General features: G+C 35.5%; 1 protein-coding gene across 5 annotated transcripts in view; it reads right to left on the reverse strand.

Moving 5' to 3' along the window:
- Positions 1-17152, reverse strand: part of PHF10 (PHD finger protein 10) — an 18698-nt gene continuing 1546 nt past the window's right edge. The window contains exons 2-12 of one of the 5 annotated variants that reach the window (XM_005518671.3): positions 15545-15651; positions 14821-14951; positions 13929-14012; positions 12411-12544; positions 12149-12298; positions 10903-11012; positions 9346-9499; positions 6757-6912; positions 1910-2018; positions 1443-1631; positions 1-232 (exon numbers count right to left, since the gene is read on the reverse strand). In XM_005518671.3, coding sequence (XP_005518728.2) covers positions 147-232; positions 1443-1631; positions 1910-2018; positions 6757-6912; positions 9346-9499; positions 10903-11012; positions 12149-12298; positions 12411-12544; positions 13929-14012; positions 14821-14951; positions 15545-15651 — 1410 coding nt within the window. In that variant the 3' untranslated portion in view covers positions 1-146. Of the gene's footprint in view, positions 233-1442; positions 1632-1909; positions 2019-3136; positions 6913-9345; positions 9500-10902; positions 11013-12148; positions 12299-12410; positions 12545-13928; positions 14013-14820; positions 14952-15544; positions 15652-17152 lie in introns of those variants that run through there. The other 4 variants (XM_014263459.2, XM_014263456.2, XM_014263457.2 and 1 more) reach the window with 4 other exon arrangements.

The following is a 17152-nucleotide window of genomic DNA, read 5'->3' on the forward strand; positions in this document are numbered from 1 at the left end:
TCAATATATAGACAAAGTTTATTTAGTAAAAAGGAAAAAAAAAAAAAGTGGTATTGCTCCTCTTATAGAGTGGTTGATTAAATAGCACCAGAGTATCACTTTAATTTGTGCAGTTAAGTTTTGGACAGCAAGTTTCTAGGGCTTTTTTAGCCCTCCTTGCTGCTTTTCCCCCTTCTTCCTCCTCTTCTGGGTACAGGAGGGTCTTTCTGACAACAATCACAAATCCAGCGACCTAAGAAAAGAAAGTTATCAATTATTGGGAAACTAGGTTTGTTACTCTCTCATCTATTTAGGCAGCCCTTCACCATTCTTAGGTGCTTATTGATTTGCAGTACTTCCTTTAATGTGAACAACCAATGCTTTTAAAATTGAGCATCTTTTCTACAAAGCAGCATATACAATTCACACTCCCTTGCAGACTCATTATGTGTAACCACCGGCTACACCAATCTTCACGGACCTCAGGAAGTGCCAGCACTGCCAAGGAGGTGGTAATTAGGTAAGAGCTTTACAAACAATGCTCAAGTTTGCCGTTCATATTTTCAGGTGAATGACTACAGTTTGAGTTGTGAAGTTACCCAGAACAGAAATGAATGGCAGTTGGCGAAGCATTTAACTGTTTATGTTACAATAGCTGGAATCAAAGGCTTTGGTAATTTTGTAGCTTTGTAGACATGTAATCTATTTTGATTATATTCTTAGGTCAGCGTCAAAGTGAAATCAGTCACAGAACCTGTATAAAAGTGACAGCTAACTCCATGGCTTCCCAAAATGGGGCAGTACGGTGTCACTGGAGTCACTGCCGCTGAATATGTATTCATGATCTTACTATGGACTTAAAATTACATGTAAAGCAACAGTACCAGCGTTATTTTCTTTCTACTGTCCTGAGTTGACCACATGATAGAAGCGATTTAAGTAATTTAAAGCTACTGGCTTGTGTGCCTACCATGGAGGTTCTTCTGTTGCAGTTTTGATGTTTAAGAATAAAAAAAGGAATGAAAGGGTTTAAAGAGATATTTACAAATATTAAATTGAGACAACTATTTCATTTAGAAGCTAAAACAGCACAATTAATGTGAAAGCTATACTCTAGCAATATGCAGCAATACAGTTTCTTTTACAGGTTTCTTCAATGAAAAGAGGTAATTATTCCCAGTATTCTGTGGATATAGAAAAAAAAAAGTTCTGAGCCTGTTTGGATTACGCTGTAAAAGCCAATTACATTTCCTACACAGGAATTGCCAGGTTTAACTGTGCACAACCAAATATACAGAAATAAAGCTTAGTAAAAAAGTCCTGTAGTGTGAATGCTTTCCTACAGTGTTTCTTCCCCTTCACTCTTGTTTTAAACTATTCTTTCAAAAGCAATGTGTGTATTAATTCTGAGAGTGAGTCCAGGACTCAGAGGAAGTGGGAAGGGAGCAAGGGAACTCTGTTACCTGAAGGGATAGCATCAAGCCCCACACAGAAAGTGTGATAACCACGGTCACATACATCACAGAACATCATTTCTTCTTCATGGTGAGGCTGCCCACATATAATGCATGTTTTACACTCCATACACTGCCAAGGGTAAGTCTTAATCATAGCAACAAGCTCCGGGGTCATATCAAGGCAAGAAGGGTGGCCTAGATGAAAACCAGTATTATTACTTTTATGCCTGAAATGAAATTTAGAATTAGTTAGACTGTTTGCTTTCACCAAACATGAAGCTTAGCTCACCTCCTGGTGAGATCCCACAGTGCACCGAGTGTGCGAGCACAGAGAACACAAAAGAGACATGGGGTTGTAACAAAGGACAGAAAGGGCAACTGAACTCTTGCTACACATGGAGTACACTAAATATGTCCACAAACAGATCTGTCAAATTCCCTTAGGAATCCACTCAGTGCATGTAGATACTCACCACTGTTGTCACACTGGGAGCAATGTATAAGAGCTTCAGGTTTTCCTTTCTTGTTGGACTCCTTACCCTTCAGACAAATTCCACATATAGCATTTGGAATGACCTTTGGCTGGAAGGGTAGAAGAGGGCTATAAATTCATTCCAGAAGAATTCACAGATTCAACAGGAAATGTCATCTATCTCCTTAACTATTAAAATTAATAAACTGTCTGTCAGGACGTGTGAACCCTGAAACACGTGACAATCACTGACAAGCAGCAGCAATGGAAAAAATCAGATTTAACTACATAAAATTCTGCATTTGTCATAATGAGTTGCATGTAAATCCAACTGGATCAAAAGCACGTACTTGCCTCTTCGTATTAATTCATCAGTTAACATTCTCCTCATGGTGAATTAATGTGACATAGGATGAAAAATTTCAGGAAGATTCTTCCAATATAGAATACTACTTTATGAACTTCTGTGTAGATTTCTTGTTTATGAAGGAAATTATATATAATTTTGTTACTTGCATTACATTTCTTCCTACATATATAAAATTAATTACAAAAGCAATAAACTTGATTTTCTCTATCTTCAGTTTCAAATTTCCTGGTTAGAGCTATGCTGTACAGGGCTGTCTTTCTTTTACCATTGCTTGTATTCAGTCATAACCATGTAAGAAACAAAACCCTTGCATTTGACTAGACATTTACATTTAGAATTTTTCTAAGTGATCATCTGGAGTGTGTCTGGGTCCATGAGATGCATTTCAAGGGTAAGATAAAGAGCGGGCTGTTACAACGTGGAACATCTGCCTATGCATTGTGTATGCCAACTCCATATATACACCAACAGTTTCATCCTGATGAGGCCTGAGGAAGAAGGAAAGCATTCTGAATTTCAGAAATATGGCAGCAGTTACATTGTTGAGCTTTGATTGCCTCATAATGAAATCAGTGAGAAATGTAGCCTACAATTAATGTAGTACTCACTGATTTAAACTGACTAGCACCAGTTTTAAAAAACAAAGTTGCTGCAAAGACCCAGCTAGCAGAGGGAGCTGAAGGCTTCTGAATAGCTTGTCAGTAAGTAAGAATCCCTGTCAACTACCAACCACATGCAAGGAGAAGAATTAGGTTTAATTTTAAAACAAATCTAAAAAATGAAAACACAAATAAATTAATAAATACAATTACAAAGATCTTTTGCAATACAACTTATCTTTAAGTGTGTTCATTTCCCCAGCCAGTTTTTGATAGCATCTAGCAAGATAATTAGTATCTTGACTCATTTTTGAAGTATCAGGATGCATTGCTGTAAGTTTTCTAAAGTTTTCAATGTGCTTTTTATGTAAAAACATGGCTACAGCCTGCTTCAAATTGTTCAGTCTAAGGAGTTTTATTCAAGAAAGCAAAAAAACCACCACACCATGTGTTTATAGGTAACTTCCTTCAAAAGATGACAGAGGCATTCATAGACACTTTTTTTTTTGCTTATTTATTTTAAAAAAGCAAAGTCAACCTGTTTCATACATAAATATAATAAAACAGTAAAAGAAGTCTAACACACAAACATCTCTACAAAATAATAAATATAATGGAAGCAAAACCACGCATAAACTCTTTTACTGTTAACTATACTACGTGTCCTACATGTATACCTTTATACCCTGCTCCTCCCAACAAAAGTGGCACATGCTTAAACCTTGTCAGTGTGGCAGCATTTACCCTTCCATTGTTTAGGCTATTTTTTTTTAATTGTACTGTAATCTAAGAAACTGAGCCTCTCTAACATAGCAAGCACACTTTCCTCATCAAACTTCTGGCTTGTTAGATTTGTATTTTACTGCCTTTAATATACAATATCACACTCGCCAATACTCCAGCCAAAGTGAGCTGCTTTTTGGACACATCCAAGTGTTAAAGGCGTGTGCAGTTCACATTCTGATACACATAACTCAAGCTAGACATTGCTATAAATGCATTTATTAACAATGCTTCCATCTACTCTTAGTTCACTAACCTGTATTCATCAGAAACCGTGCATATTAAGGGGGGCGAAAATCACAGCCTTTTAAGAATGAAGTTCCAACAGTATGGAAGTATTTTTACAAAAACAAAAACAAATAAAAACAAACAAACAAACAAATCCAGACTATTCACATTTTAATCCAGTTCCGTTCTATCACCGTAAGTGGCTTTTAGAAATGCTATAAAAAAGTCTGTCAATTCCAAATGGGAAGTCACAATACCCCATCTCACTAGGAGTAAATTTTGCTTTCTACATCCCCATCTCATTGGGGTAAGATAGGAGAGAAAATAAATGCAGGATCAAAATGATGACTGTGCTGTGTAGGTTTTCACTTCCATGGTGCTGTGCCGCAGCTCTCAAAGTAAGCTTTCCAACTACACCATGTTTTTATAACATCCTATTCTGAATGCGAAGCGTTACATTTTCATATACAGTGACCCAAAACAGAAGTGTTGCAAAATAAAGATACTCAACATATTTCAGTTTCATGTGCAAAAAAATTCTCCTGTACTTTTAACAGTACCCTGTGTGTGCAATTGTAGCAGTCAGTCGTGCAGCAACAGACTCACTACTTGTAACATGACAAAATGTAAAACACACGCTAACTGTCCTTTGTTAAAGAACTGACAATAAAAAAGACTCCATATAAAATACAGTATTTCTTTTACTTGAAAATAACTCAGTGGAAATGTATGGAATCCTGTAATACTTATAACGTGGCTATAACTATATATATATATATATATGCTGATGCCATAGCAATTATCCTTCCATTTTAACTACATGTAACCAAAAGATTAGTGTCCTACAAAAATAGTCCAATATCAGAGAACAATATAGAACAAAAGAATTATAAAGATTTCACAGGGAAAACATTTTGTATCAGTTAAGCCTTCGGCTCTAAGTGCCTCAACATGTAGGCACATATGGTAGGTATATTGTTATCTGGTGTTTTTATAGACTCACAAAAAAGAATCATTCTGTCTTACCAGTTAAAACAGCTCATGTAATTTGGCTTATTGCAAGATTTCAAATGTTCCCACAAACAAGAAAGCCAATCCTCTCACCCTCCTAAAATACCATCACCACCCCTGACTTAACAGCATTCAGATGGTTGATGCAGGCAGGGTATGCTGACACTGCAAAGATGTGGCACTGTAAATTTATAGTAAGAGCTTGTTCCTGACAGAATCAGTGATTTTAAACCAGTAAGTAATTGCTATGGGAATCCATTTTCAAAATGCAGTGCTGTATACTACTACTGCTCTTCTACAATTTTAAGTTCAAAACTTTGCTGAAAGGTCTGCTGCACAAGTTCTCTCCCTATGCATTCATAAGTCCATTAAGTAGATTGAAATAATCAAACATTTGAGCATCTCGCAGCTAAGTGAAGCTTCTGTAAACCAGTGGCACACCATTTCTAATGTCAAGTTAAACAAAGCTAAAGCAAAATTTCAGCCTTCATCTTTGGATTTCATGTTCATGGGAATACTGAAATGCATTCTATGTCTACAACTTCTTGCAAAGTTACATATAAAAAAATATATATATGTGGTAACCATAGTCTAAATCTATACAGTTCACGCATTTCTTAATAAGTTCCTGAAAACAGAAAATGCAACCAGAGCTTGCTGTCTGTTTCAAACTTGTACAGATACTGTATGTAGAGGAAATTTATCCAAGCTGTCCAATTTTTGCTGGAAATTAGCTTCTTATTGTAAGTTATAGTCTATTTACTATTAACTTGGTAAACACAGACAATAAATATTTATACACATAAAATGCAAGCCATCAACAGCTCACTTTTGCCGAGACAGATTTTCAGTATGTACAAACTTGTCACTGACAGAAGTGTTCCTCATCCCATAACTGTCAATTGGCATTTCTGACTGGTAAACACTCAATGCTATCTTAACTTAGTGTTTTCCCTCTTTATGGGTCTATTCTTGCTCCCATTTAAGTCAATGGAAAACTCTCACTCCTCTCAGTGGAACAGGACTAGACAATTACCTGCTTTAAATGTGTTACAATTTATTCAGATCCTCTCTCAGTATGCAGAATAGTAACACATAAACAATGTGTGCCAATTCCCATTTCTTCTGAAAAGTATTTTTATCATAATTCTTGAAATTATTATATGGGAATACTGAAGATTAGGGTCTTAGGTTCGGCAATCACTGCTTGATAGCTGAAATGTCTTAACATACTCACCAAGTTTCTAGTTTAGATAAAAGCAAATTGCCCACAAATGTTACCATAGTATGAACTACATAAAAAGCTATTTTCCAAATACTGTTATGGGGTTACACAGCGTTGCCTATACAGCTGTAGTAAGCTTTTTGCCTTCCATCCTATACATCATAACATCACAGGATGAAAGGCTGTATTTAAAATGAATGCCATAACAATATGTTCAGCCACACAGCTGCACTTTACAGGACTGGCCTCTTGGTATGCTGCCATACAGAAGAGAAAAAAAAAAGTAACAGATAGTGAATACTAGCTTCAAACTGGCACATACTTCTGACTGCTATGTTAAAGCAGACAGAAAGATGTTGAGTTCCAATGAAAAATCCACAATGGATTTTTCTAGCTTTACTGCCTATGAATCTAAGAAATTAACTCAACAGGAGGCCACTGCACAACTAAGGTAAAGAAAAGCCTCACACAAAATATAAGCAAAAAGGAAATAAGGAAGCAAACAGATGGAGCACATAACAGGAGAACAGCTAGTGAAGTACAGCAAGCAGAAGTTCCACATTATTGAAAAAACCAAGTACTTCAGGAAGAAGCTGGTGAATAAAATTCAGTCAGGGGCTTTTTTCTTCTACCTTGTACCCAGGAACTGATTTAGGTAATACAGAACGTTTGGAACCATCTTTTCTTGGAGTAGCACTTTTGTCTCTTGTTTTTTGTCTTCCCTGAAAAGAATCCTCCTGGTTGTCTGTGGCGCAATCACCTTCAGATACATTGCCAGACGAATTATCCTATAATAAAAATACCATAGCTATATTTTTTTTATTTATTTTTTTGGATAGACAGACAAGTCTTTCCTACGCTCCTTAGAGTCAAGTAAGGTAAGAGAAGGATATGTCATTCCTTCTGCATAAGCATATGGTCTATCACAATCTAGAACACCTTTGTTCACAACATTCATAATCTGTCTTTTTCTGGTTTAAGAGACTGGCATCAGCAACAGCAGTCATGTTTTTTGCAGTTGGTCTTGGTACCAGTGTGGGAAGCACAACAGCGTAATTCTCTGAAGCGTTTTCATTAGAAGTCAGCAAGAAATCAACTAAATGCAAGATGCCCTTTACAACATAAAGGGGCAGCAAAAAGTTAAAAGTGCCCTTGTCATGCATGCATGTAAAGCATACAAGGATTGCCTTGAATTAAAACATGTGAAGGTTTTTTTCTGCCACCCTTATCTACTGTTTTCACCAGGAGCAATATAAGTATTTAATTTGGACTGCAGCAGAAGAATGCCATCAACGGCAAAACACACTTCCATATTTAATACAGAACCAAACAACAGATTTATTTTGTACATAAAGCTTTTTTGCCTTTTTTTTTTTGAGGAATAAGGAGGCAAGAAAGAGGGGAAGAGGTTCAAAGAGGGTGAGAGATCAATGTAGGCATAATTAAGAGCAGCAGCACAAGACTTTTCTCAGAGAAGTGTTAATAAGGGCTTCCAAAAAGCTCCAGAAGGAAGCAGTGTGATTACTCACATTTATCACAATAAAACCCAAGAGGCCAAATAACAATGGTGCCCTACAGTAAAACACACTCTGTAAAAACACAATAGTAATCAGCCTGTTCCCCCGGTCCTAAAATCAAACAGACAAAACAGACACAGCAAATGGAGGAGTGTAACACAAAAGCAGATTGAACTATGTGGCAAGAAGAAATGGTATGTTTCACCATTATTTTAAGGGAAGGATTATTTAGGTCAGAACCACTGAAACACTACATAAAAGAAAACTGCTACCAACTCTGACAATGGAGGAGGGGGAGGTAGGAAAAAGGAAAAGTTTTAGCGTATTGTGGGATTCCACAAGGAGATCTGAGAAAATGGTAGGTTGCCCAAATCTGACAATGTCCCACCTCTGTGGGTTTTTTTTAACTATATGCCCCCCTCAATGACTAAATAGCCATGAATCCCTGCTCCCATAGCCAAAACCACTTCACAGAAATCTGATTATCAATCTTCCACACTTCTCTACACTTTTCAAACTCAGGGACATTTTTCCTTCTGCATTCTGCCACAAAAAAAAAAAAGATTTCTGAGCCTCTGTGAAAAATCAAAAGGATAGTCTGCTTGGTCAAGTCACTTTTCTTTACCATTAATGAGAATGGAAGTCAATGGAAAAGAAAACTGGGAAAAAATGGTTAAAGACCAACTGACCAACTGTAAAAAAGCTGGAGTGTGATTAAACCAAAAATTTGAGTTGACATTTAGCATGCTATGTTTATGATTTCTTCTTCTCAAAAAAATGCAAGCAGAAACAGTGCGTTAAACATTTACTTCTCCTTTTGTTAAACTACAAGCTGACCTCTTCCTTTCTGCAATTATAATTATCTTACAAATTTCAAAGAAGATATTTACATGACAAAATTTAGAACTGTACGTACCCACTGCCAAACACGTTCACCAATCATGCCAGAAATTGCTAAATGCACTGTGATATTCTACTACTGTTAAAATTAAGTTAAACTTCTGGAAAGAGATTGTCACCAACATACAAACTGCACCAATACACCAATGGTTCAGTTGTACTCAGCTTTTGAATCTCAGCTGGCTCTTGAGCATTTAAAGAACTGTCAAGGTACGTACATGAAAGTTTCCCTTAAGTTTCAGCTAATGCTTAATTTTGCATTTGCATAAGTGGAGAGAACATAAATATCTTTTAAAAGATGTGTTGTAAAGCAAAAAACCACAGTGCTTTTAACCTTCTTTTTAAATTGGAATTTAATTTAAAAATTAAATTAAATAAATATAATTGTAATGAAGAAACTGTTTCTATACTTGCTGCTTCCACATCACAAAAAAAAGTATACTGTGACCTGAACTACAGTATTCATTCTCCTCAGTAATGCCAGCAACTTTCCCTCAGGAAAAAGGGCATAATGAAGAGCTGCATTGGGAAGTTTCTTCAAAATTTCTTTAAACAAAACAAAACAAACAAAAAAAAATTATAAACAGGAAGAAAAGGCCTGAAATGTCAAATATTTTTTCAATTTACCCTGAAAATGGACCAAAACAGAAAGCAATGGAGAACAGTGTTATGAAATAAACAGAAGTACTAAAAAGGGTCTTTCCTTCATTTTGCAAATGTTAAAAGATTCTAAGAAACTAATTAAACTAACAAAAGTGAAGGGAAAGGACTTTTTTGATCAAGAATACTTTCAATTTGTCTCACCGAATTGCCTTTGGTTTTCCGTTTTTCATCACCTCGTCCTTCCTCTGCATCATCTGAATCTCCATCACTGTCCAGTGTAAGCAGCTCTGGATCCAAAGGAGGTTCATAAAGAGCTGTGTTTAACGGCAGATAACGAAGTTCATCTGGAGAGTATCTGATGTTAAATAAATAAAATTAATTCATTCATTCATTCATGTGCACTTTATGCGTAAATATTAAGTCACACAGTACACAGGGACTTTAATAAGAGTCTCCTTTTTTTCAAGAAGGCACATAAAAATAGGAAGTTCTGAAAACAAAGGAACCATACTAATTTTTCCTCCCAAATGTGATATTATATATAGAACTTGTCTTCTTTGTAGAGCAGATATTCATGGAACACAGATGGCATTTGCAAAGTTTTAACCAATCCATGCTTACTATGCCAAACAAACCATGCACTTTGTTTATGAAGGTACAGAGCTCCATAACGTGTAAAATTCTAACTCAGGGCACATAAACATATCCAAAGCAAAGAATACAGCTGTGTAGCTGATTATTGAGGACAAAAAAATGCACATGAAAATGTAATTTTGAAAGAATGTAAAGGTATAATCACACCACTTATAGCCAGATACAGCTCATCATGCATATTCTACCCTTTTTAACCCTAAAGACTAAGAAAAAAGTGAAAGCCCTCCTACTGCTGGGGGCAAGCATTGTAAGGAACAGGATACTATTTTGATGCATATTATGAAAGGTCGTGTCCTTCACTGAGATGGAAAAGCAGTTTCACCAGCAGCTTACAAGTGCAAAATAAACATAATATGAAGTCATTATAATTAAATTGATTTAATAAAAGTTAAGTCCTTCAGGAACGTCCTGTAACATGCAAATATGAACACACACTGGAAGGAGAAAGGCACATGCAGACAAAGAGCTGCTCTACAAAAAAAAAAAGCATATATTGCATGAATACCACCTGTATTGTACAACAGTAAGACTTCAGCAAAATCTTCAAATCTGTATGGATTTGTTCAGTGGTAGCATGCTGCTAGTAAAATCTTAAATTTATGTCAACAGTCAAGTAACATGCTTTTCATTAAATGTAAAGGTCCAGCTTGCAATGTCTTTCTCACTTACAAATCCAACATCAAATTTAACCCACAGGACCAAATTTTTTTAAAGAGTTTCTAAAAATTCAAAATAGAACAGAAGACACGTGATCACAAGCCAGCATTACAACACTTTGATACAAAAATATTAATTTTAGCACACGTGCAGAGGCAGATGATAAATAAACAGAAGGGTGGCAGGAGTGAAATCCATGTCCCTTTTTGCTATGGTAAATATCTGAGCAGGCCAAATCTCAAGCACTGTAGAGCCAGCAGTCTTGCAGTCAACACTGTTTTGTTGACTCAAGCTGTCACAATATGCATCTTTGAAGATTATCAAGTGTCTCAAACTAAAATTAATTTGAAACCTTACAGCAAAGACACTGAAATGTTTTCCACTTGCTAAATACAGACAAAAGAGATCAGTGGAACAGAACTGGCAGTTGGAATGCTTTTAAAATACCTTTTGTAGTACTCCTGGAACTGGCCGGGTATGAGAGCCACTGGATAAGGACTAACCTTTGTTCTCTCTGTAGGCAAGACCTTGTATTTTCCTTGAGGCACCTGGATAATCTGCATTGTTTAATACAAAACAATTACATTTTTGTTTCACAAACAGTTGAGCCTTCCTCACCAAATACTCCTCCAAGTATTTTTTAACTTGCCAGTTTTACTGAACTGGAACAGCTATCTGAATTCTCCCATGAGAAATTCAGTTCACTAAAATGCTAAGAGATCCCACTCACAGAACAGTATTATGGATTAAATCAAATTCCTAAGTATCTAGTGAACTGAACAAAGATTAGGTAAAACCTCTTTAAACAGTATACTATGAAAAAATTTTTGAAATTGAAATCTAGCAATTGAAACAGTAAACATTAACATTTGTAACTGGCATCTTTAGCATGAATTATCACTATTGGTCCACACTGCTTTAGAGCAGAAAGAACATGTCCATCTAATTCTGAACCCAGACTGTACTATTTAAAAAAATCCATTAATAATATAAATATATGGAAAGGAGAAGCTCACATAATAAGCCTTCCTTCTCTTAGAAGGAAATAGAAGTAATTATCCATTATCTTGTCTCTTAACATGGTCAATACCAGGAAAATGAAAACATTCCGTAATTGTTCGCCATGTAACAATTTGCATAGAAAACTTTTGCTTTACTGCCTTTATAGAAGCAGAACAGCACTGCTTCAAAATGACAGATTTTTTTTTTTTTAATCAAACATAGAGGCATATAACATATGCAACAGAAAAATAATATAACACCTAACAAAAAATAAGGGCATAATATTGACAGGCAGCAGACTTTTAGGTATTAAATAGTTTTCTTTTCAACTTCAGGTATTGTCAGGCAAAATTTTGGAGGTGATCAAAAGAAGAATTAGCCATTTATATGAATAAACAACGCTCTTAGTTTTATGCTAAGACTATCAGTAAAAGAACATGATTACAATACTGAGATGTTTAGAGCTTCCCGAGACAATTATTTTCAAGTTAAAAAAGCCTGCAGGTTCAATATATTTGAGATTATTACTTTTAACAGTATTACCCATTTAAGAGCAAAACCGTACGTCTCTATATGAGTGAAAAAAGAATCAACTCCCCTGAAAATAGTTAAAATGGTACCAAAACCAACTTCACTAAAACAAGCAAGGAGCTCCCTCCTCACAATTGGTAAGAAATTTAAATCTGCCTACATGTGTCTGTAAATCAAAATAGGCTCTTCTTTCTTCCATCCGCTCTCGGTTTAAATTGCTGTTGAATTCTGCAGCTTTCTTGGCAGCCTTTTTAATATATTCTGGAACTTTGCTGGCTTCTACTTTCTGTGTGTTCTGCTGCTGCATTTGCTGGAATAAAAGCAATCACATCAATTCACATACATTTCACTATCAGTTTGAGAAGAACCTTTTCTCACATTCCCATTGCAGATATGGTTCACTTTAAGTGGTAATTACTTACAGAGTACTCCTTGTAATGATCTGTTATTCGCTGCCGTTCTTTCTCTTGCAGTATAACAGAATACTCAGCATGTTTGGCAGGGTATTCTTTAATCATAAGATCAATTACTTCATCACTACGCAAAGCTGTTAGACCTAAAATAAATAAAAGCAACAATGATGCTATCTACAAAAGTAACTGTAGGTTATTTATATCACACAATGACCAACTCTTAAGTTTTTGAGTAGCTAAAGACAACAACCACCTTCTGTGCACAATGCTTTTCCTTCTCAAGTAGCAGTGAACTTGAAAGCCATTTAGCTTTCAAGGCTGACTAGGAGTTTGCTTATACCCAAGGCTCATGTCATTACTTACAGCTACAGACCCCTTCAAATTGACTCAATCACCTACTTAAAAACTCACTAGTGAGGCAGAACCTTTGTTCTAGATGGGACCTTACATACTGTTAGTTTCAGTTTCCAGTGCTGGTGAAGTTTCATTACCCTTCAGAACCTTTACTGAAATTACAAGGTTTACATAAAGTCTCTATACAAATCAGGGAAGAGTCTTTAGGAGAGCAATTCAGAGCAGCAAACTGCACAGACTCCTGACTCCCAATCAAAGCATTTCAAGTTCAAAAGGCAGAATGCCTCAGTTTGCAGCTACAGTGCAGATCTTCCCTGACAGTTCCAACACAACTAATCTCCAAACACAGACAATAGCATGGAATGACTTGGTCACTACCACTGATTATAACTATAATTTTAAAAACAGGGGTAGTTAAGTCAGCACACATCTCTATTGGAGATACAAGGCAGAATATAACATTTTACCTCTATATATAAAAATTAGATACGGTTCTCTTATGTATAGTTAAGTTAAACAAAAACAGCTCACGGGTGAGAAATAAAGGTGGTATACTAAAAATTGTTAACATATAAAATGACATTACATTTTCAAAGACTCATGATACAAACAACAACAAAAAAAAATCATGTCAGCATCATTTAAACTCTAGCATATCCAAATCACATGTATCAGAAGAGTAAGAAAAAAAACTTTCAATAAAACCCTCAGAAATCACATCAATCCATTTCAAGTATATTCAAGTGCCATAATATACACTCTTCTAATTTCTAACATAGAAGCTGAACCATTTAACTAATGTATATAAAGACACCCTGTACATATATACACAATATATACCACGATGTATATATGTACATATATGTATATATATGAGACTACACAATTATGGTGGTCTCTTCTCTAAGAGAAAAAGGTTCTACAAGTTAACTTAGAAAACAGCAAAATCCCCTCTAAGTAATTAGAACAGATCCAAAATATATTTGTTAATAATAAATCTGGAATACTGATACATCATGGCCAATTTACTAAAATAATAATAAATCAGTTTTCATTTCAGAATTTATGTTTTCAGTTGAGAGGCATACAATCATTCTCTACCAAACTGAACCCCCATTTTCTGTGTCATACTTCTTGTACTGTAATAAGGAGTCTAACAATTTGTTTTCTTACCTAGTGTGCACTGAGTCTCTGTGATAACATTTAGTTCTCTGAGGTAGAGTTTCTCCTTGTGAGATAAATCACGCCTTTCTAAATCTCAAAAAAAAACCAAAAAAGAGAAATAAAAATGTGTGCAGTAACTGAAACTCTCCCATAAACACTGTCAAAGTATTTCAACCGTTTTGTTTCCATGCAGTTAGAGCCTGTATTATACTGCTAATTCCAAGAAACATGATAACTTGATAAATTACTTTTAAATTTAACAAACAATGTAGGGACATGGTAGATTTTCTTGACCTACAGTAGGTCAAGACCCTGCCTATAGTTATGATTTACAGGAAAACTAAAGAAATCTGACATGTAAGTTCAGATGCAGAAAATTTTACCAAGCACTGAAAGTACAGTCTTTTCTCTTTTACCAAAACTTCAAAAAATAAATTCCCCAACAAAAGAGCCAGATTTGACAATTCTGAATAATGGAGGCTCAAATACTTGATAATAAATACTTGAACCTTTTAGTATTTTTCCACAGTGTAGGAATGTTGCCACAATTCAGGAAACAGAATAGAGAGATCCAGTTATATAGTAAGAAATCATCAACAAATCACTAAAAATAAAATTAACATCAGTTTTCAAACAGTACCTGCTCTGTCTGATCTAACTGTCAAATCAGACTTGTTTGCAAATTTTCATGGCAATACCACAAAGTCTTATATTATTTTGAAAACCAGCGGATACATTTCATTTCCAGTAATGAAAATAAAAAGTACAAGTATAGTCCAGGTCTGCTTTTCCTGGGTCTTTTTATTAACAGTCAGCCCATCCTATAACCAAAGAAGCACAGACTACACCCAAACTGTTTAAGGACACAAGCTTTTAGAAGAAAAACTTTAAAAATAAATACCTGGATATTTTCTTTTAAAGGAAGTCACACCCAAATATTCACTGACTTGCTCCTGAAGCATATAATATTCTCCTGTTTCATCAGGTGGCCATTTGTATTCTATCAAATTTTCAGCAGGAAAATAACTATACCTAAATATAAGAACAACATTAGAACAAATCACAACAATCCTTAAGAATACTACTTACATCTCCAGAAATTCAGTAATTCCTACTTATATGTCACTGGAACAGTAGCTACAAAGTTGGACGTATACTTTAGAACACTGCATCCTGTTAACCTGTTTCAAAAGTCACTTTGTTACACCCAACCTCACATATATTTCTCTAAATCACCACTTGCCAACATGCTAAGGGACAGAATCTGAAGAAACTGATAACCATCATCATGGAGAGGACACCAGGAAAAGCAAGTACTACAGAGACAAAATTCATTCAGCATGATTACTACAGTCACCATTCATTCAAGTACGCAATGTTTTGAAAACATGTAAACTGTGCTTCTGATTGTACATCAGGGGCAGCACTTTTTGTGGCACTCTAAAATAAAATGCCTTAAAATATGCTGGAAGCAATAGACACCTACGTATTTCTAGGACATCACCTCAATTTGGAAAGATGGATGAAGAATACACAAATAATGAAAAAAGCACTAATACTTAAGCATGCTGAACAATGAAGTCAGACTTGCAATAGAAAGTGGGAATTGTAAAACACAGTATTACCCAAGGTCTTGACTGGAAGTTTCACAGCTCCGAGAACTGTCCCCTGAGCCCATACGCCGTCTTTTGGACGGCTGGCTGCCATCATTGGAATTTTCTTCTGTGTCATCCTGAAATGAAAATAAATATTAAAAAAATTAGACTACTCCAAAGATAACGTAAAACATAAAAAACATTGCAAGGCAATCCACAATTTAAATACACTTGAACTGCTAAGCCATTCTAAGACAGTCTTAACAACTCACAGGACAGTCTACACAACAAATTATTCTTTGTTACAAACTATTTGCATGACAGGTGTTAGCCCAGAAAGAGACCGTGGTGGCTTTCCACATGCAGCATAGGCAGAGTTCTGAATAGGCAGGGCTGTAGCTCTGACCGTTAAGTGCGTAATTCCTGATGTAAACTACCTCTGGCACTTAATCAGACTAGCACTCCAAACCAAAAGCAAGCACAAAACAAAAACCCCAATTCTTTGCTGAGAGTTGATGCTTACAAAATCAGGGAAAATATTACCAAAAGCAACACAGGAGTTTATAGGTATACAGTTAAAATAAAAGGAATGGTATAGTTTACAAAAAATATCTGTACAAGCAAGTAGCCAAGACTTGTGTCTTGAGATGAAAAAATATACAGAAGAAAAAACCCAACTTGGTATTGCAACAGATACAGAAGAGAACAAAGCTGTTACAAGGGAACATTCAGGCAGGTGTCACTATTCAGATTCCATGTGACCAATAACGAAAGGGAATAAAGAGTGAAGGAGAGGAAAAAAAGACCAAAGCAAAACAAACAGTTCTGTAAAATCTAGAAGACAATTACTCAGTTGATGTTGCGTTTTTCACTGCTTTGTTGTCCCATAATGCTATATAACTCCTATGTGCATCATCAATCTCAAAGCATTTAGTGACCAACCCTGTGTGATCATAATTGAGACACAGCAGAAATCTTTAAGTGAACTGCCTACCGTAACCAGTAGTGGAATCAAGAACAAAACAGTTATTTAAGTAATTGAATCTCTAAAGTGGAGCAGAGTGAAAGAATCAATTTCCTAACTTCTGTGAAAAGTTAAAGCAAAAGGAATTAACTTGTCAGAAATAAATGGATCAAGCCCAACTATACTTCCTTATTTAATAATGACAACAATGATTATTAGGTCTACCTTTGCTAATGTCTTTCATTCTAGGATGTTTTACTTAACATATGACTTGAAATATCGATTTAAAAATATTCCAGCAAACACTTTACTTTTATTATGCAACACTTCACAAGGTTATAATCAAGACAGGCCATAGGCAAAAAGCATTTGTCTCCTGGATTTTTGGCTTATTTCTTCTTTTCTGCAATTTTTTTAAAATATTTTTCTTCCTACTTAAGAAGCAAGAAGAACATCTTTCACACAGTAATAAAAACAGGAGAGCAAAATTTAATGAAACTGAGTTTTCTTAATGCAGCCTTCCTTAAAGCAGCGTGTAGTATCTCCACTCACATTACCAGTAATGCCACTTCTTAGTACTGCTGAGAATACCCTGTATGAACTCGGACTAACAAAGCAGCAGCCCCCAATCAAAACACTGCATGAGAGTATTTTGTGACACAGCTGTTTCATGA

This window comes from Pseudopodoces humilis, chromosome 3, assembly GCF_049639895.1.
Source record: "Pseudopodoces humilis isolate 2021_Gansu_Grassland_sample_001 chromosome 3, ASM4963989v1, whole genome shotgun sequence".
NCBI classification, from domain to species: Eukaryota; Metazoa; Chordata; class Aves; order Passeriformes; family Paridae; genus Pseudopodoces; species Pseudopodoces humilis.